The sequence below is a fragment of the Pezoporus flaviventris genome, unplaced genomic scaffold, assembly GCF_033815535.1.
Source record: "Pezoporus flaviventris isolate CSIRO_AGI_PZ_B2104156 unplaced genomic scaffold, CSIRO_AGI_Pfla_v1 ptg000096l, whole genome shotgun sequence".
NCBI classification, from domain to species: domain Eukaryota; kingdom Metazoa; phylum Chordata; class Aves; order Psittaciformes; family Psittacidae; genus Pezoporus; species Pezoporus flaviventris.
This window is the reverse complement of record NW_026892644.1, coordinates 4216237-4238249: the sequence shown is the minus strand read 5'-3', so window position 1 is coordinate 4238249 and position 22013 is coordinate 4216237. Positions and strand designations below refer to the sequence as shown.

General features: G+C 43.8%; 1 protein-coding gene across 1 annotated transcript in view; it reads right to left on the bottom strand.

Moving 5' to 3' along the window:
• The window catches only part of SLC5A8 (solute carrier family 5 member 8), a 28574-nt gene extending 8215 nt beyond the window's left edge, over positions 1-20359 (bottom strand). The window contains exons 1-9 of the mRNA XM_061476343.1: positions 20329-20359; positions 19683-20148; positions 17513-17578; positions 11909-11960; positions 8943-9010; positions 7921-8075; positions 6688-6828; positions 2768-2897; positions 1141-1229 (exon numbers count right to left, since the gene is read on the bottom strand). Coding sequence (XP_061332327.1) covers positions 1141-1229; positions 2768-2897; positions 6688-6828; positions 7921-8075; positions 8943-9010; positions 11909-11960; positions 17513-17578; positions 19683-20015 — 1034 coding nt within the window. The 5' untranslated portion in view covers positions 20016-20148; positions 20329-20359. The remainder of the gene's footprint in view (positions 1-1140; positions 1230-2767; positions 2898-6687; positions 6829-7920; positions 8076-8942; positions 9011-11908; positions 11961-17512; positions 17579-19682; positions 20149-20328) is intronic.
• Positions 20360-22013: the final 1654 nt, after the last annotated feature.

Here is a 22013-nt window from a genome sequence, read left to right as displayed (position 1 = left end):
ATGAAGCTAATAGCGTACAAAAATTGTTTAAAATAATCACTCCTAGTGAAGACAAAGCAAATCTTGATGAAAAGATGGACCTGGTGAGGTCATGAAAATACCTATTACATGTGGCTAAGCTGTAAATACTACTGGTATATGCGATACCTTAACAAATCATCTACACAGTAGGTATCTGGGTGGGTAAAATTCCTACGTGCAGGTCACTGATTACTTTGAATGCACCCTTAGAGAAGGATTCAGATAATCTGAGTAATCTAAGAATTAAGCAACTAGTCCAAACTGAACTATACCAGGCTCCCTGTGGGGTCAGAAAAAACAGTGCTCTGAAGGCACAAAGCCACTCACGTGATCTTGCTTGTGTGTGTACCTTACTCTGTCAAGCCACCGGCTTTTCTTCAGCACATGAAAACAAATATTCTGGCTGTTCCCTCTGTTTGTGTAGTTACCAGTACCCAGAACAAAATATTCTGGTGTAACATTCTTAAGTTTCCACATTTTTATCTGCTTTCTATTGTTCAGAGCTTTCCTTGAGAGAGGTCCTAAAAGATGGTCCTTGGGAAAACTGAACAAAACACTCCCCACTGTTGGATAGAAGGAAACTGATTTCTCTCCTTCAGTAAAAATATAACAGTGATTGTTATTTTCATGAGTTCATACAAGACTATTGGAGGTCCAGAAACAATTTTTTAAACAAGACTCTAAAGATCAGGTGTGAGGAAAGGGAGATGGCTTTAATGTTATGCTGGTTTGAAACTGCAAAATTAAAGGTGAGCAATAGGAAATTCCCCCAGCTGTGACTATTTTGTGTAACCACTCATTTATAATAAAGCAGAGGGGCTTTAAAAACACACAGAGGAGGATTTGTTAGTGTCATACATTCTGCGTGGCTAGCTGTTTCCTCATGTTTCTAATAGGGAACTCCAAACTGCTTTGAGTATTAGGACCTCAGAGTGCCACTGTTGGAAACTATGTTATGTTTAAGCTTCATCATGAAAGATCATAGAGTTACTTTTTTTTTTAAGAACAAAACTTAGTTAGAAAAAGAAATGAAATGCAAAAGTTTTAGTATAAATGCAACTTCAGCTCTAACAAAAAAGAAAAGAAAACAGGACAACAGGTTCCAAATTATTAAGTTACCTTAATGTCCCACTGTAGGCACTAGCCACAAAAAGCCCTGGCACTCCTGGAAAATCGTGGAGAATATCCAGCACTAGGTATGGCATTAGCTGAAAAATTCAGAACAAGAAATATTATTATCTTTTTGTCACTGTACTGTTTTTGTTACAGCATTATCGCTGGCATCCTGCCCAGCTATTCTAATTTTTAATGTCATATCTCACATATTTTTTGGGTTTCTACAGAGAAAACTCATCCTAAAACACCCACTCAGGATACAGCAGTCTATTTAGAGCACCTAGCAGACATGAGCATATAACTGTGCTGTCAGGCTCGGTTTCCAGTGAAGATGGTACAGGAAGCTAACACTAGGCAGCAGGTATTCTCTATTGTATGCCACTCTGTTGGGCTTGGATACCATAGCAGATGTTTATGTCTGCTGTTGACTTCACAAAAGGTTTTTAAATACAGTTCAATAACCTCAGGGTAAGTGAGAACAATTTCCTTATTGGAAATCATGTGTCGCTTGTTGACCTTTGCAAGATCTGAGCACTGGAAAGACAGGTGTCTTAAGATCTTCTTCCTGTGAATCATTTTTTTCACAGACAAGTTGGTCTTTTTAGTATCTTGCTTCCAGTTTCCTCCAAAAGAACTAAACTGACAGCAACAACTTAATTTCCTTTGGGTTTCCACCTCAGCTTTCCGTAGCTCGTGTTATTCTACCCTTCAAGACCAGGTGGTCCTGCTTCAGGATTGTGTTCTTCTGGCTTTACAGTGTTGTTCAGGGGGTGTTATCCAGAGCCTGTGATTATTCCTGGGCATAAAAATACCAAAAATATACTTGTACGATTTCCTTGGGCCCAGACTCTGGTCAGTCTATAGGATCCCGGAGCTCTTATTCCTCAGGTAAGTCTGCTACTCAGGGCCTGTTTAGGGAGAGGTCACCATCAGTTACAAGGTCGTTTCTCCACAGCTTGATACTATATGATTTGATTGCCCAGCTCTGTGCCGCAGGAGAGAAGGATGCACCATCACCAGCAAAGAACTACCTCCTGGTAACCTTCTTTCAGGTGCATGCTTTGGGTATGACTATATTCTGAAACTGAAAAAGCTTTCACCTCCCTTAGCACGGAGCAGTTTAGGTGAGGTGATACAAAGCAGCATGCTAAGGCCCACAGTCACTCACACAGGCACTGGTGTTCCAGCCATCCCTGGCAGCAGCCTCTTCCCCTCACTTCTCTCTGAGGTGGGGTTTTTTTGTGTGTGAAAATGTAAGTGGATTTGGATTTCACCCAAAATTTCACCATTTTGGGTGAAAATCCCAAATACCTGCAGAGGTGGGTTGAAATGAGCACTCTCCACCTCGCTGCTTTCCCCACAACCCTCCTTACCTGGCACTGAGAGGTCTGAGCTCTGGGATAGCTGAGGAAACTGAGCAGTGCTGAGGACAGGTCTGCTGCTTTCTCCAGGATATTCCCTCCAGCCATGGTATCAGTTTAGCCCCTTAGTGTTACAGTCTCGACTAATACAGGACTCAGGCATGCCATCATTCCCACCCCCGAGATTCTTGAACACACCCCCATCTGGTTATTATGGCTGCAGAGGAAGGATGCCACTCACCACCTTCCCCTGAAACATGGGGCCCTACCTGGTCAACTGCTGACACCTGCTTTGATGTCCATGGATCGCAGTCCTTGTAGATGGAGTAGAGGGCCAGGCCACACAGCACTGCGCAGGCCAGTATCGCCCAGAGGCCTACCAGGTTGATATAGAGGGACCTGCACCATCACACATGGAAACACAATATTAGAGCTCGATGTCCTGCAAGAACCTGCTGGGACCAAGTAAGCAAGTGCCCACACCAGCACAGAGGCGACTTACTGGTCATGGTGGCTGCCCACCAGAAAGGGAGTCACCACACATCTCCCAGCATCTCACCCAGTGTGAGATCACACTTTTAAATATACAAATTACACTTCTGATGTTGGTGGTACAGTCTAAGTGCCTGTCCCCTGGCAAAGCCTGCTCTGGAGATGGTGAGAGCCATATGGAAATCCCCACGTTTCATCATGTGGGTGAGGTTTATGTTGCAGGCAACTGGCAATAAGACACTCTCCTGCCCTTGTCTCACACCTTGGTAAAGACAAACCCAGATAGATTTGTAAGGTGGGGTGCCCCAGATCAAAGTGCAAGTACCTTTTAATCAGCACCAACACTCCTCTACCCCTGGAGCTGCAGGGCCACACACGTAGTGTTGAAGTTGCCCTTGTTAAACTAATCCCTCCTTTCTTTCTGAGCCAGTCTCTGTGGGAGGTTGCAACAAGGCACTGGGACCTGACATGTGGTCTGGAGCGCCTACAGCTGCCACTTCAGAAAGCAGGTCCAGTAACCCCATTGCCTTCCCACCTCCTGATGCGAGCTTCAACTTAATGCTGAGAGCAGAAAAGGGTTTTCATCAGCCATTAATGCTACCCTTGCCACACAAAACAGGCAGCCTCTACTGGCAAGTGAAAACCAAATCGTTCTCCTCACCCTGTGAGGACTTTTCCCTTCCATCTAACTTCCTGATCTTTTCAAATGTTTCTCAGCTTTTGATGACTCCTGAGTCACAAAGTTCTTCTCACCTAGGGTGGTCAGGTCAAGCAAACACACCCATGGGGAGCTTGGCCTTGAAAAACAACGTTCCTTTCCAGCAGTTGCCTCCTGGTTATCTGTGTACCATCCACAGATAGTGATTTAACTGCCTGACAGATCACATACTCTGGACCTGTGCCAACTGCTAAGACCTCCACTGGGAGGACCTTTGATTTCTGAACAAATATATCCATGCTTTAAATGCTTCAGGAGGCCTTTTGAGGCCTTAAGTTGACAAGAAGGTAAGGGCCATATGGGGCACCAGCCCTTGAACTTCTAGAGCAGGATGAATAAAGAAGTAAACTTAACTTTATAGATCTTGTTAGGAGCTGAAAGAGATGTTTTCAGAAGGACATAACGTAGACTAGCTAATTGAACTATCAGTTTTATACTACAGAACAATTATTCACAAGCACAATGTAAGCTCTTGAAAATGACCCATATAAAGAAAAGCTGATTTACACATAGTAGGGGAAACTCTGTATTTATACTTTTTAGTGGTGGTCTAAACACAGAACCAGCAGCACTTTAAATTTCTCTCTAGACTAATTTAGTGAAAATGAAGTAGTCCTCTTCTTACAGATGCTCACATATTGGTTGGACATCTTGCATCCATTTAGCTGAAGCTGTTTCTGTATTAGCATAATCTACCTATAAGGCACTCAGAATCTGATTTAGTACAAAATTTAACCAATGAGTTAAATCAATTCAACTCTTTTGAACAGATGTAATAGCAGTATTAGCCTAGATCCTTTATTAAAGAAATATTAGAAAGTCAAGAGAAACACACAGAAGCAAAAGAAATTGTCTGAATCTGGCAATTCTTGTTTTTAAACTGGATCAGTGTTTGACAGTGAAAAGAAAGTTGTTTTTTTCCACTGATTTAAATCCCAGCTCATGCTACACCCTATGACTAAACACTGGAATATAATACTTGTAGCACTATTGGATGGAGGTGTTCCCATTAATCCTGGGTGTGTAATATGGGGTGGAGTTTGGGTGAAGTAGGCACTGTGACTGCTCAAGGCTTATTTTCAGTTGTTTGTTTCAGGCTGGCTATAAGATTTTAGCACTGAAACATGCCAGAGATTGACCTTGAAAGTGTTAGCAGCCTGTATTTTTCTGAAAGTATAGCTCTCCTGTTTGAGGATGACAGCGTGTGCTCTTTCCTCCTGGTGTGTTTCTTGAATGGTGTGGAATGCTTTCCCAAAGCCTAAGAAAATTCCTATTCTTGTGCCACTGTTAAATGCATTCCCAAAACATACAAGTTGGAATCTATGAAAGAATTGTTTTGTCAGCTCAGATTTATCATTGCGCTGTCTCTTCTAAAACCTTACAGTAAATGCCATGGGGGTACAAAACACTATTACTTTGACCTGATGATATTTTACACCTCTATATACCAGTTAAATGGCAATAAGAGGTGCAAGCCATGAATGACTTGCAGATGTATCTAATTATATTTGCAAATGAACTGAATAGTTACCACAGAATAGCAGTGTTTATAATTGTGACAAGCTGCAACCATTATACAAAATGATTTCCCCATGCAGGGGAAATAACCTGCATGTGCAAGATGCCGTGAAGTCCAACCACCCACACTAGCAGGAAAGGACCCTACTGATAAGGCTATGCCACCACTAAAATTGTATGAGCTATAAATGCATCCAAACCATTCCAGAGCCGGAGAGCCTTCAGCCCTGGTCAAAGCTTCTACAACAGCTCAGAAAATCTGTCCAAAAGCTGCCATGGTGCCAGATTCCCCTTGGCCACAGTCTGTTTCTGTGACAGCCTGGAGGTGTCCCTCCTTACAAAAGGGGGTAGGGAGAGTGTAGGAAAGGAGCACAGCCCTAAGGGGAGCAGGGGCTCAGGAAGAGCAGTTGCACTGGCACACAAATCTGGCACAACGTATGCAGCATTACAGATGTGGGATGCACCTCCTGCCTCTGCATTGACAGGAACATGGAAACCAGACACATGCCAGAGATTGCGGAGAAGCCATGTGGTGTGCTGGAGATGTGGCTGGTGATGAGTATCAGCTCATTCTCATCTGAAGCCCAAGTGGTTGAAAAGTAGACTTTCTTTATTAACATAACCAAAATATTTCAGTTCTAAACGGCATGATTTTGTAGGTATTATGCTAACTTTAGGAAGTGAAAGCCTTCATAAAGTCCTTCTTTGTATGTCACTGTATTTATTACAGAACTTATAGAGACTATACTCATGATGTGAATTTATATAGTTCTCCTATAAATGGACTTTATGAGCTCGCTAATAATTCTTAAATCCTGAGTTGTGAACTACTGGAATGATACTAAAGAAAAGGTAAGATTACAGACTTAGTAAATAATACTCCACTCTAGAGTAAAAACTGATAATAATTGTCTAAAGTAAAAGCCCTCTGCTTTTTCCATAGTGAATTCCTAACAAAAAAATAAAAGGTCATGATTATTATGAAAACAAAATACATGGCTCCTCAGCAACTTTATAGCTGACTCAAACATTTCTTCATTTTCTCATGCCTACATGAGAAATCTTTTAGTCTTTACTTACACAAAATTCTCAAATAATGACTCAGGTTTAGTAGAGTAGCAATTCAAGATGCTGCCTTGATGTGGCTTCAGCACATGTATTATACTATTTGATCTTTAGGTTGCATATAAATTTAATGCAGCTATTAATATGCAGGAATACTACCACACTGAAACATTCTGGCACAAAGCTCAAGTGTTACAGCAATTATATGTAATTTAAATATCAGTATTTATTTTGCCGATTTGTCTTCTACCTGAAGACAAATCAAAAGTAAAAACAGAAAGCAAACATTCTTACCCTTTACACCCTTCTTACCCTTTATATAGACAAAAAACATTCCTTAAAAAAAAAATCTCCTTAACAAATTCAGACATTAAGAGTTACTGTAGGCAGACTTACAATTTTGCATGGAACCTGCTTTTGCACGCAATGTATCTCTGTACTTGAGACTGGTTGACTCCATATATGCCAGTCCATGTGAAAGTCCCACCTACTATAATTGTCCAGAAGGTGTGCCTTTGCAAAGGATTGGGATCAAAGCTACAATGAGAGGGAAAAAGAAAACAAATTCAGAATATGAAAATGTTCACATTATGAGAAGACATTAATGCCTAGGAAAAAAAAAAAAAATCCCTGTACTTGTTCTGATAACAACTCTCTTAATTTGTAGAGATTTTGAACATTCAGATACTCCAACTCTATGTGAAATCATGAAAAGCAAATTTTAAAACTCAGAGCTGAAATCCTGATCCAGTGAAATCTGTGCAAAGGTGAAGTTTAACTGATTTATTACCTATAAACTACAGTCTTAAGTAAAGCTGTATGATGCCTGTGACTGTTGTGGTGAAATGATGCTCCAGTAAAAAGTCTAATATGCCTGCTTATCTAAAGGGACATCAGTCTAACACCAATATAAAGGTGTATTTGCATGCCCAGCCTTTGTGGATAGAGCCTCTGTAAAACATTCTGCTGGTTTGGCTCTAAGTAAATTACAGACTTTAGATGGCTACGAATCATTATTTTTTTAAATAACACTTTAATATTGCAATAAATAATGCTTATCTTGGTGAACAGTGTAATATTATTTCACCTATTATATGCTTTTATTTCTTTTCTTTTTCTGCCTGTGACCTCTGTGACTGGGGGAAAAAGCAATACAGTATAACCACTACAAATCAACCTAACAAACAGATTGAAAAAAACTACTACTCATGAAGAGAAAAAAAAATACCCACAGGTGAATTATTTACTGAAGAACTTGGTGAAGAATTGAAGAAAAAACTTCTTAATATCACGAACTGGTAGACAAAAGGACAAATGAGCTGTTCGCAAATTGTAAGTATAAATACGATAGCCTTCTATTCACCATGCACTTTCAGTGGAATCAAAAATGTATCCTTAAAGCACCTACTTGGCAAAGTAAAAGAGTTGTCCTCTTCACAAGATTTTGCATGGTGTAAAACCTAAAAAATATCCCTCACACTAGGTGAGCTTGTTTAACAATGTATAAAAACTGGGTCACAACTTCTCCCCTCCCTCCTCCTCCTTCAGTAGCAATTTAATTTCACACTTAGTCACACGGGGTCTATTTGTAGGAATAAAGAGGCACATCATCGGCAAGTACAAACTCACTCCCAGAAGTTCAATCTTCCTCCGTAGTAGGAGTCGTTTACAATGCGTCCGATTCCCTCCTGAACCACCACAGCTCGTATAATGACAGCTGAAAATCCAGCTACCATGACTCCAACCTGGAAAACATCTGTCCACACCACTGCCTTCAGACCGCCCTGCATGAGGAACAGCACGTGTCAGGTACAACACGGCAGCAGCACTCTTCCCTTTGCACTCATATTCAACTGAGAGAAACATTACAATTTGTATTATGCATAATAGATTCATTTAATCTTCTTTAATGGAAATAATTCTATACTGGAGTGTTTAGGAATTACGGCCTATTGCAATCAGGAACCTATCCTGGCCCTTTTTTGAAGTGCACTAGAATTTACTTTGGCCATGCACATAATTTAATCTAGTATTTCCTTTATCACATAACCTGATTTGGAAGTTTTTATCAAAAGATAAATTGGCAGACAGTGCTCACCTTACATATGTACAGTACCACTAACTGCAGAAGGCATGCCATTCAAGTGAATAAAAATAAACATTATTTAATCCATCATATACAAATAAATCTGACAGTGAGGTTCCATTTAATGATTTCTAGACACTTGGTCAATTAACACTAATCTAAAGACCAATCTGTTCATGTGGCACTTGATATTTTCAGTGGCTCTATTCAGTGTCAGGATTACTACAGTTACAGTAAGCAGGTGCTTGACAAATTATACAGCTAACCCCTTCTATACTAGAAAAAAAAAAAAAAACCAGGAGGATTTGCAGGAAGGGAAATCTAATTTTCTGCTGTTTTCTGCAACAACAGAAGTTTGACTGTATCAAAACGGAAAAAGGTTGAGTTATATACTGGCTACTTTTGCCCACCCACTCCCTGGGTGAATATGGCCCTGTGGCTACATCTACACTGTGAAATGTACTCCCATGGGTAACCTCACTTTGGGCTACTTTTAAATAAATTCCGTATTTTATGTGAATAGTGAAAGGAACAGAGATTTTTCTCAGCCAAAATGCCCACGTACCAGTGTGCAATAGAAAGTGCAGACCACACCGGTTGCCACCACTGCACCCCACAAGTCGAAGCCAGTGACTAAAAAAGAGGAAAATGGCACCAGTGTGAATGAAGCACTGGGGACAAAAAATTGCAGATCAATTTTTGACCCCCAATCTGGTTGCTGGAAAAAAATAGAAATAAGTTAAATGGCAAAGTAGGAGGTAAAAATGGCAATGAAAAGAATCATAGAATCATAGAATAGTTAGGGTTGGAAAGGACCTTAAGATCAATCTAGTTCCAACCCCCCTGCCACGGGCAGGGACACCTCACATTAAACCATATCACCCAAGGCCTCGTCCAACCTGGTCTTGAACACTGCCAGGAATGGAGCATTCACAACCTCTCTGGGCAACCCATTCCAGTGCCTCACCACCCTCGCAGTAAAGAACTTCCTCCTTATATCCAATCTAAACTTCCCCTGTTTAAGTTTTAACCCGTTACCCCTTGTCCTGTCAGTACAGTCCCTAATGAAGAGTCCCTCCCCAGCATCCCCTTCAGATACTGGAAGGTTGCTATGAGGTCTCCACGCAGCCTTCTCTTCTCCAGGCTGAACAGCCCCAACTTCCTCAGCCTGTCTTCATATGGGAGGTGCTCCAGTCCCCTGATCATCCTCATGGCCCTTCTCTGGACTTGTTCCAACAGTTCCATGTCCTTTTTATGTTGAGGACACCAGAACTGCACACAATACTCCAAGTGAGGTCTCCCAAGAGCGGAGTGGAGGGGCAGGATCACTTCCTTCGACCTGCTGGTCACACTCCTTTTGATGCAGCCCAGGATACGGTTGGCTTTCTGGGCTGCAAGCACACACTGCCTGCTCATGTTCATGTTCTCACTGACCAGCACCCCCAAGTCCTTCTCTGCAGGGCTGCTCTGAATCTCTTCTCTGCCCAACCTGTAGCTGTGCCTGGGATCCATCAAATTGATGTCTCTCCAATTTAGAGACAAGGATGTTGTGTGGGACAGTGTCAAACGCTTTGCACAAGTCCAGGTAGGTGACATCAACTGCTCTACCCCTGTCCATCAGTTCTGCAGCCCCATCATAGAAGGCCACCAAATTGGTCAGGCAGGATTTCCCCTTAGTGAAGCCATGCTGGCTGTCACCAAGCACCTTGTTGTTTTTCATGTGCCTTAGCATGCCTTCCAGGAGAATCTGCTCCAAGATTTTGCCAGGCACAGAGGTGAGACTGACTGGTCTGTAATTCCCCAGGTCATCCGTTTCCCCCTTCTTGAAAATGGGGGTTATATTTCCCTTTTCCCAGTCATCGGGAACTTCACCTGACTGCCATGATTTCTCAAATATGATGGGATGCAACACTCCTGAGCTTGTAGCAGGTGATCCTTGAATATCAACCAAGAGTCTTGGGCCCCCCTGCCCTCTAGGTCTATATCCCATGGAACCTTATTAAGCAGGCTCCTGAGGAGGCCAAAATCAGCTCTTTTGAAGTCCAGGGCAGTGAGCTATTGTGTCTAAACCTGGGGATTTGCATTAACAAGTTCTAAAAATGAAACAGTTGTTACAGACATTGGAAACTGTTCCGGTAAATATATTTCAGGATCTAGGAAACTATTTGTAATGTGACAATTAATTTGTCTTCCGCTAAAAACCACATCCAACATATTTGTAGGCCCCAACACAGGAAGATTTTAAAATACGTGTCCTTCCTTGAAGCACCTTGGTGTCCTATAGAGTCCTTAGGCAGAGATTTAAGCAAGCAAAAAGCATGGGGATACTCCATGGAGGTAAGGTGGTTCAAGCATGGTCTGGAATAAGTGTTTCAGACTAAAAGCCTTTCTTTTATTCTTCTTTCTTTTTGGGAAATATGATAGTATGTCTACACCAGACAACACTGCTGTGGCTGGCATGCAGGCCATCACTGCCCCAGCTTGCCATGCTCACATGCTGCCAGGCAGGGTGCTTGGGGGCTCCCCAACAGATAGCTCAGAGTATTGAGAAACACTACAACAGAACTAATGAAAAACATTGCTTCTAGTTGGGAGCCAGCTTGGTCATAGCTTGGTGCAGTTTGTATTTGCAGGGCAAATATAAACATTAAGGACATAAAACCTGTAGGACTCACACACAGAGGAGACCAATGCAGACAGCATCTTTTTTCTTCCTTTTTGTTCAATGAACAAACAAAAAAATCCAAACCAAGCAACAAAACCGATGAACAGAACAATTACGATTTTCATTCTAGCCAAAATGATTCATTTCTATTTGCATTTTGTTACTGTCTTTCCTTGCCAAGTGGACAAAATAATTCTGTCAGATTAAAAGTTTCATTTGTCTTTACATAAAAGCTTTTATCCTGCCTCTAAAAATAAATGCGGCTCATTTTCAAACAGAGTCATTTTGAAGTATAAAATGCAAACATTTCATTTTGTAAATATCACAACAAACATCTGAAACTGAAGATTTTTTGCTGTTAATTTTGTTTTCCTGGGGAAAAAAAAAAAAGGCTGAATTAAACAGCCTAAAGCCATATTTACAAAACTGTTGCCTCGCTCTCCTCTTGAAGTAGAGCACTTAACCAAAGGAACTAAATGTGTGTTTAGTCTCTGCATTGCCTTCAAAATTTACGTAAGACTTCTTAACTTGTCAGAATGTTGCCATTACCTAAGAATATTGCGTGAGAGGTAGAGTAATTGAGAGCAGGGTTTCCCTTCGAGCCTGTCCTGGGTTCCAGTGACTGCTACTGCTGAACCCAGGACAGAGCCTCTTCTGTAATTCTTTACAGGTAGGGATTAAGGGACTAGGATTACAAATGAGAAGCCTTCTATCTGAGCTCCCTTCAGGATCAACAGAAATCTTAAGAGATTTCATAGCTAAGCCTTGAGCAATATTTTTAGGTGTGTGTTACCAAAAAAAAGCATACCAGTACTCTATGCAGAAAAAAATATAACAGTAGAACTGTTGCAGTATGCTCATCTTACCTTGATTCAGTGCTAACGCTGGAGCATAAATGACAATACCAGTGTATAGAGTCTGAAAGGGGAAAAAAGATGAAAGATCAAAATAAATGTAAATTCATTGAAAGTTGATCACTTTCTGGGATGATTTCTTTTCAAGCATTTATGCAGTCTAATCTTCCTAAACTCATAACTGTTGAGAAATAATTCCAATTGTTAGAAGTTGAATACCTGCGACAAACCAGCACTGCACTCTCACAGCCTTGTGCGCTTAAAATAAATATCAGGGACTCTTAAATACCAAATCCCTCTTCAGCTTCTCCTAGCTTTTATAATTAACTTATCTTACTGCAGAAACAAGAGCAAAAGGAAGTTGATGGGGTTTACACACTGCTTGCAAAAGAATCTATTACAATTTATTTTTTCAGTCTTGGAATCCGTATGCCTCTCAGTATGCAACTATAATGCATGTGAGTAAAAACAAAGAATACAGCACCAGTTAGTCATCACAAGATGAAGCCATGCATACTTATTCTACTTTACCAGTAGAATAGCAAGTAGAATTGCAACCCTGGACTTTAGCAGGGCAAACTTTGGCCTTTTCAAGCAATTGCTAGGGGAAATCCCATGGGCAAGGCTGCTTGAAGGTAAAGGGGCCCAAGATAGTTGGCTGGCATTCAAGGATTGCTTTTTCCGAGCTCAAGATCAGAGCATCCCGACACGTAGGAAGTCAAGGAAGAGGGCCAGGAGACCTGGATGCTCAAGTGGAAGAGGAGAGTTTACAGGTCATGGAAGGAGGGGCTGGCCACTTGGGAGGAATAAAAGCCTGCTGCTAGAGGATGTAGGAAGGCAGCTAGGATGACTAAGGCCTCCTTAGAATTAAATCTGGTGAGAGGGGTCAAGGACAGCAGAAAGAGCTTTTTCAAATACATGGCAGATAAAACTAACACCAGAGGCAATGTAGGCCCACTGATGAACGGGATGGGTGCCCTGGTGACAGAAGATACAGAGATGGCAGAGTTACTGAATGCCTTCTTTGTCTCTGTCTACTCTGCCGAAGGCAGTCCTGAAGAGCCCTGTACCCCTGAGACCTTAGATGAAGCCAGATCAACGGAGCGGTTTGCCTTAGTCGTTGAGGAATGGGTTAGAGACCAGTTGAGCAATCTGGACATCCATAAATCCATGGGTCCAGATGGGATGAACACGCGGGTGCTGAGGGAACTGGCGGAAGTAATTGCTAGACCACTCTTCATCATCTTTACCAAGTCTTGGGAAACGGGAGAGGTGCCTGAGGACTGGAGGAAAGCAAATGTCACTCCAGTCTTCAAAAAGGGCAAGAAGGAGGACCCGGGTAACTATAGACCAGTGAGCCTCACCTCCATCCCTGGGAAAGTGATGGAACACCTTATCCTTGGTGCCACACTTAAGGCATATCCAGGATAAGAGGGTTATGAGGGGCAGTCAACATGGCTTCACCAAGGGGAAGTCATGCTTGACCAATCTCTTAGCCTTTTATGAGGAAATAACACGGTGGATGGATGATGGCAGAGCGGTGGATGTGGTCTACCTTGACTTCAGCAAAGCATTTGACAGAGTCTCTCACAGCATCCTCACAGCTAAATTGAGGAAGTGTGGTCTGGATGATCAGGTAGTGAGGTGGACTGTGGCTGAAGGAGAGAAGCCAGAGATTTGTAGTCTATGGGGCTGAGTCTAGCTGGAGGTCTAGTGGAGTGCCTCAAGGGTCAGTAGTGGGACCAGTATTATTTAATATATTCATCAACGATTTAGATGAGGGAATTGAGTGTACTATCAGCAAGTTTGCTGATGACACTAAGCTGGGAGGAGTGGCTGACATGCCAGAAGGCTGTGCTGCCATCCAGCGAGACCTGGACAGGCTGGAGAGTCGGGCAGGGAATAACTTGATGAACTATAACAAGGGAAAGTGTAGAGTCCTGCATCTGGGCAGGAATAACCCCAGGTTCCAGTATAGGTTGGGGAACGACCTGTTAGAGAGCAGTGTAGGGGAGAGGGACCTGGGGGTCCTAGTGGACGACAGGATGACCATGAGCCAACACTGTGCCCTTGTGGCCAAGAAGGCCAAAGGCATCCTGGGGTGTATTAGAAGGGGGGTGGTTAGTAGGTCGAGAGAGGTCCTCCTTCCCCTCTACTCTGCCCTGGTGAGACCGCATCTGGAGTATTGTGTCCAGTTCTGGGCCCCTCAGTTCAAGAAGGACAGGGACCTCCTGGAGAGAGTCCAGCACAGGGCAACTAAGATGATTAAGGGAGTGGAGCATCTCCCTTATGAGGAAAGACTGAGGGAGCTGGGTCTCTATAGTTTGGAGGAGACTGAGGGGTGACCTTATTAGTGTATATAAATATATAAAGGGGGAGTGTCACGAGGATGGAGCCAGGCTCTACTCAGTGGCAAACAATGATAGGACAAGAGGTAATGGGTACAAACTGGAACACAAGAGGTTCCACTTAAACTTGAGAAAAAACTTTTTCTCAGTGAGGGTGACAGAACACTGGAACAGGCTGCCCAGGGAGGTTGTGGAGCCTCCTTCCCTGGAGACATTCAAAACCCGCCTGGACACATTCACACATTCCTGTGTAACCTTATCTAGGTGTTCCTGCTCTGGCAGGGGGATTGGTCTAGATGATCTTTTGAGGTCCCTTCCAATCTCTAGCATATTGTGATACTGTGATACTTATCAGATTTGTATTTTCACCCAGTACTGTAAAGATATAGGCAAATCAAGGAGCTACTCCATTCACTTTTTTTGGGCACAGTGCAATTTATACACTGATATCCTCTGTAATTTCTTTTTGTATATTTTTTAATCCTGTTTGATTTTTTTACCGCTGTTATTACTTCATTTTACTACTAGAACAAGTTCAGCTGTGGCACAGTACAGGGGAATACAGCTTGCAATATGCAGATGACTTCTGTGAAGGTCAGTGACTGATTCAAAGGGTCACAGCCAGGTCCTAAGGAGACTTACATCATCTTTTCACTGCTCAATTCTTCAGACTCCCTGATTTACAGGGGCGGGACTTGGGTATAGAAAAGCAGCAGAATTAGATGTGATGTATCCAGCATTCAGCAAGCCTTTTCCCTTCCCACAAGTGTGAAGTCTGCCCTAGGCAGAGGTGGCAAAACAGGGTAGAATGGCTAACTACTGATTACTCACTGTAGCTTTTGAGCAGGTCAAATCCAGTCCCCATGGCAAAGCTCTGCCACATGGCCAGAGGCTACTCTGGGCAGAGAGTCCAGAAGTAACTGGAATGAGCAGTAATCCAACTGTGGGAGGAAATTAGTGTGGAGGGTCTGCTTCACTCAGCATGGCTAGATTGCCCTGGCCCCTTGCTGCATGCCTGCTACAAGCACATCCCAGAAAGTATGGTGAGGCCATTGGACAAATAGTTATTCCTACCTGTATACTATTCCCTACCTGTGTACACACTCATGTTTGTTTCAGTGCCAGGAGCCAGCTCTAGGTTTTCATGTAGAGCTTGTATGCCAAGAAAGCTGCCAGTCCTGAGGAGTCCCTGGCAAATATCGCTTCAGAACTAGCTGCATCACATCACAGCCAACTACTGACTCTTTTCAAGCCCAGTCAGTGTTTTGACTTTCTATCCATACAGTGACTATCAGTGTGTGCTGATGAATCACAGAATGGTTTGGGTGTGAAGGTTCCTTTAAAGATCATCTAGTCCAACCCTCCTACTGCAGGCAGGGACACCTTCCACTACAACAGGTTGCTCAAAGCCCTGTCCAATCTGACTTAGAACACGTCCAAGGATAGGGCATCACAGCTTTTCTGGGCAACCTGGTCCTTCTCTGCAGGGCTGCTCTCAACCAGATCATCCCCCAGTCTGTACTGATATTGGGGATTGCCCTGGCCCAGATGAAGGACCATACACTTGGCCTTGTTGAACTTCATGAGGTTCATGTAGGACCACTTCTCAAATCTGTAAAAGTACCTCTGGATGACATCCCTTCTCTCTGGTGAATCAGATGCATCACTAAGCTTAATTTCATCCACAGACTTGCTGAGCACTCAAGCACTCAAACTCAAGCACACTGTATATATCATTGATTCAGGTATTAAATAGTACTGGTCCCAGTACAGACCCTTGAAAAACACCAGTAATTACTGGTTTCCATTAGGACATTTGGTTGTTGACTGCAACTCTTTGGATGCAACCATCTAGCCAATTCCTTATCCATCTAATAGTCTGTCAGACAAACACTTATCTCTCCAAGCCTGCTAATTCATGGATTTGGCATGAGAAAGTGGCTTTCTCTTATACAGGAAATAAGTGTCAGAAGCTTTGGACTATCAGAAACTGGGCTGATAATACAATCTTTCCACTTCAGTAGTTTTTCAGGTTGTATTGCTATGTATCCTTCTTATTTCTTCTTTTAAATACATGACAATATTCACAGAACAGTTAAAATTACACCATTAACATCTTGGGGAGGTTCTTTCCTCTCTATTCATTATTCAGGTGAAGTTGTTAGTGCTTGGCACAGAAAGACATTTAATAGATCTTTAGTTAATTTCCTTGAGCATATATTTTAGTTGTATAGAATTATTTTTCTGATCTTTGCAAGGAAAGATTATGCTTGGTTGTTCCAATTTACACAACTGTGATATCTTCATATTGCAAGTGAAACAGTGTCAGGATTCACACACGATAGCGCTTCACTTTTCCTGTGGGCTTATGTATCTATAAATGCCAGCTAAGCAGCACTGTTCAAATAAGTAATTAGCCCTGCACCAACCACCATCTTATTGGTGCAAGTTGGATTGCCCTGTAACCCCTTGTGTGTCTTAAAAATACACAAATGGGCAAAAAGCAAGCATGTTACTTGAAAAGCTTTCTGATTGTATATTCATTCTTGCATTGAATTCTTCAAAAAGTCCACTTCAAAACTGTGAAAAGAAGACATTTCTGGGTTTGCTGCATTTGGCACATGCTCACTGCACATTTACAAGCTGTGGTCTCACACCGACTTCCTGAATGGGTTGGATACAGCAAACTGCACTAACAATAATTTCAGGAACTACTTTAGTTTAGCATTCCCCAAGGCAGTAATTTGCTACTTCTCAGTCTGAAGAAACAGTTTTTTTTCCAATTGTGGTGGTACAAACGCTTGTGCAATAAATGGCTGCTCCTGACAGATTATTTTCTTACCTTTCACAGACTCCTGAGAATTACTCAGACTCCCAGAATCCATGCACCAGAGGATGAAAACTGCCCCTGTAGGTAACCGGGCATGTTTACATTTTGAACCCACTGTGGGTTTCTCCAGCAGGCAGGCAAAAGGCTGCTCTCCACCCTGCTACCCTGCAGTGAAGGGTTGCTCATCTCTTGGCACAGCACTGATGCCAAGTGACTGCTCTGGGTGCTCAGCAATGCACACAGAGACCCAATGGGCAGGTAGCCCAGCATCTGCTCCCTACCTCATTGCTCTGGAGCAGAAAGAGTTTTGTTTCTCTCACTCACAGCCATCCATGAACTGTGATAACCTCAACAACCACTCAGAGAAAATAGCCAGTTACACTCAGCTGAAGAATCCTGGTGGCTACAATGACCACAGACAGTTTGAGATTTACTTGCCGTTTGTATAATGAAGAGGACCGTTCCACAGAGGCGCAGGTATTTATTAAATCGAAGCTCTAAATACTGCAAAAGACAAGAAAAACCATGTTTATGTCAGAACTTCCCACTATTGGTAGGATTAGAGTGAAGCAATGAGCAATTCAGAAAGGGCATAGTGTTGTTTTTACATTTTCATGAATGGCCAAAACTCCTACAGTCACCTGCATTGGTATCTCTTTCAACTTGATTTGCTATTTCTTAACAGACCTCACCACTGGGTAATAACACATGAGCAAGTGAAGTAGACATAAGCTAGTCAGTATATGCTGGAGTCTGCAAAATGGAAACTGGTGCTACACAGCTGCCTCAAGGCACTTGGTAGACAAGGACCTTGACCTGTGACCTGGCAAAAGACCTGCATGTAATTATCACAGAATCATTGAATATCCTGACTGGAAGAGACCTGTGGGGATCATTGAGTCCAACTGTTGACTTCACACAGCGTAACCTAAAATTTCACAATGATGTACCAGCAATCAACAGAACCCACATGCATTGTGAAATCAGAGAGAAAAAGAAAACATGACGGCTATTCCTAAGCCTTAATTGATTTGGAAACTCTGGTATTCTGTGCATCCATCTGAACTGCTGTGAGAGAGGGCAGAAAGTTTTCAATGGTCAGCAGTTTCCTCTCATGGTAAACTCACCTTCTGCACTGCCCAAAGCAGCTCACCATATTCTACTGGTAAGTGGAAATCTAGCCTTCCGCGCAACAGGAACCCTCCCTCACTTTTGTATCTAGCCTGAGACAGCACAACCTCTAAATGAGTTTGTCATGCTAGTGGGCAGATTTCTTCCCATCATCTGTCCTAACAACCCTCTAGGCTGTGTGATTGTACCAAGGGGATCTCCTTTTCCTGACAATCTGTTCAATCGACACAGTATCTCAAAGTGCTCAGTCATGAATTAAGCATTTAAAACATGGTCTGTGAGCACTTCCATGTAAACACAAGGAGTGCTGAACCCCTGGACAGACACAAAAAGTTGTTTAATCTCTGAACTCTGTCCACAAATAGATACATCTTTTATAGGTGTATTACTCTGATTTGACCCCAAGATTATCACTGAGTTTCAAGTCATAATTAGAAGTCTATTTGAAAAAGTCCTATTTTAACTGACAGTCCAAAGATCAGTAGTTTAAAACACACTGGAAGCCACCAGAGATTTCTGTTGGTGAATTCTTATCTAAATCTACCAACAGAAACCTTGTTTTCAGCTTCCAATGCTGCAATGCCCCTGTTCAGTGCAATAAAATGCTAAAGACCAAAGTAGCTAGCCAGGGACTTTCACCTGCACTGATGTCCCCTTCCCAGTGTTCTCTGTGAAAAGAGCAAATTTTCTCCAAATCTGCAGCTAGGAACTAGCTCCGTGCAGGAAGATAAACAGGCTGCACAGACCTTCTAAATCAGAAGAAAGTCCTGACCAAATGCTTCCTCACCCCAAAACAGTCAGTCTTGGCCTGTGATTATCCCACCACCCCAGATGTCTCTGCACTGGAGCTATAGCTTTAACTTACATGCTAAGTTGAAGACCAGCTCAGTCATATTTTGATAGGAAGTAAGAAAACTCTCACACAGAGCACTTGCTGACCTCCCTTTATAGGCATGATAGAGAAGACATTCACCAGTGTGAACACCCTCAGGTGGAAAGTGTCTCCTCAAAAGTTTTAGGAACAGCAAAAACATATACTCTGTCAGAGGGGAACTTTTGAGGCTGCACCTTAGTTTAGAAACCTATCTGAGAGAGCGTGATGTGAGAACTCTGGTTCCTATGTCAGATGATTTTGCATTCTGCTCTTGGTATATTAATTACACATCATTAACCACATGTTATCATCCAAGTTGCACGAGGATTAATCCATCTGCTGAGCTGAGTGAGGAAACAAACTTGGCATGGTGCGCAGGTCCTGAGCCAAGACAGCAGGGTTGAGCATCTCCTCTGTGGAGGCAGTGTGGGAAGACCTGGGGACACAGCAGGTTGCAACCTGCTCTTGGGAGCGTGGAGATAAGGGGCAGCACAGCGTACAGGGTGATTTGGGGAAGAGACTGCAGACACATCTAGAAAGCAGTCATGAGAAGCCCCCCGGCTCCCTGAAAGCTGTGGAAAGGCTTCTTCAACTCCACCTTACCTCGTAGGTGCTGGTAATACCCAGCTTGTAGAAGACAGGCAGGAAGATCTCCGCACTGCACAGCACCACCAGTGCGTAGGTGATGGCAAAGATGCAGAAGATGGCACCGTAGCGGTAGATCTCGGCGGGGGTGCCCAGCACGGTGACAGCTGACATGAAGCTGGCTGTGAGGGAGAGTGCAACAGGGAGGGCGCTCATACTGCGGCCTCCCATGAGGAAGTCCTTAGATGTCTTCTGCCCCCCTCCCACGAATGCGTAGTAGACCCCGATGACAGCCGAGACCAGCAGCATGGCCGCAAAGATCACGTAGTCCCAGACGGTGAAGCCCCGCATGCTACCGGAGGGATTGGCCCTTGGAGCCAAGGAGCTGCCCTAAAATCAGAGGGGCAGCTGCTGCCCCCTCAGGGCCTGCACGGGGCGGCCGGCGCAGGAGTAATGGGATGGGGACGGGACCCCACGGGGACAGCTGAGAGCGGAGCAGCGCTCGCCGCCGAGGCAGGTGAGGAGCGGTGCGGTGCTTCCCGCCGGGGCAGGTGCGGAGCGGTGCGGTGCTCCCGCCGGGGCAGGTACGTAGCAGTTGCGGTGCACCCAGCCGGGACGGGTACGGAACAGTGCGGTGCGATGCACCCAGCCGGGACAGGTGCACAGCGGAGCGGTGCTCCCCGCCGGGGCAGGTGTCTCCGGGCGGCAGTGCGAGTGCCGGAGCCGGGACGGCGGGCGGGCCTTTTACCATGTCGGTGTCCGCTCCTCCCCGGCGGTGAGCGCCTCCGCGGAGCGGGAAGGGGCGGCTATCCTCGCGGCGCGGGCGGGTCCGGGCCATCCCTGGCTATTGCTGAGAGCCCCGTGCCTTGCGGCCCCGGCCTGACAGGGCGGTCTCACTGCAGAGGCTCGGCTGAACAGAGTTGCCATGAAAACTTGGGTGGCATTCCAGAGATTCTGGAGGGAAGGCAATTCACCCAACAATTTACCAGGTTGGTATTTCCTACCCTTCTTCACTAGCATGTGCCACCATCTCCCCAAAATATGAAGGTGAAAATATGGTTTAAGATATACATGTCTGTGGGTTGAGCAATCTGGAAGATAACTCGATGAATCAGATAACACAGCAGATTTGCCAAGTTGAGTTGCTGAACCCTGCACTTATATGACAGAGAAGCCCCACACTGTGCTCATGGAAATTTTGTCAACTAATCAGAGGTTCAAGAGTCAAAGTGCACAGTAGTATCACAGATGGAGCTTCACATATCTTATCCGCAGGGGAATGTGCATATGGGAAACCTATGGGATTTCAAGGCCATGGGTGTCAAGCAGTGGAGATGTGCCTGTTTCTATAGCTAGCAGCACATACAGAACTAACATAGCAAATACTACCTCTGGCCACTTTGCTGTAGGTTAGCAACCCCAGATGGGGGATTAAGATGTAAGGATGACAAAGCTGCATAATTGGGCCTAACAGCAGCACAGCTGCACACAGCACACCTTACAGCAGGGCTCAATGGTGAGCACATAAAAGCACAGTGGCAGTGTTATGCTGGAGGTGACCTCCTAATATAAATCATCACCATCTTGAGGATTAAAAATTTCCCAGTTTTCCTTCATGGCAGGTAGATAAGATTATCTCCTGCCCAGCATCACCTGGCGGTCATCCACAGGCAGAGTTGCTGGAAGCAGTCTTTGCTGTAAGTGCTCAGGGTTCAGCACAAGGCACTCTGACCTGCATCCATCTGACCAATTTGAGACATGGCTTCCAGCAGCCTTCTGTATGCTAAACAGAAATAACTGACCAGACACCTGACAGCCAAACCCAGCTCACAGAGCACTTTTATCTCCCTGGGAGCTCTCGATCTGGCAGACCATTTGGATGTATTTCTGAAGACATGTTGGAAGGAGGGGGTGCAGGTGGAACTCTGGTCTGACAGGGTTACTAAGGAGCTGTGGAGTCATACCTGTATTGATCTGGCCTCTAGATACCCATCTCAGAGTACAAATGTCCCTGAACATACAGAGGCTGGCATTTGTGTTGCGAGTAGCATGTCCTAATCTCACCACAGTAGGATAGTGTGTCTGTCTCTCTGGCCCAATTACTCTTTAATTAGTTATACAATAAGTAAGAGCTTCCAAATGTCCTGCTGAGGAAGCGTAAGAAAGAAACTTATTCCAGACCCCTACCAATTACGCTATTGAGCTATTGATTTTCTGAGGTGATTGGTTTTTTATTGAGCTATTGATTTTCAATTTGCTATTGACTTTTGACCACTTGAAAGCTGGGAAACCCTCACACAAAGCTTCAGTCAAAGTCAGCACCTTCCCACACAGTGCAATGAACTGATG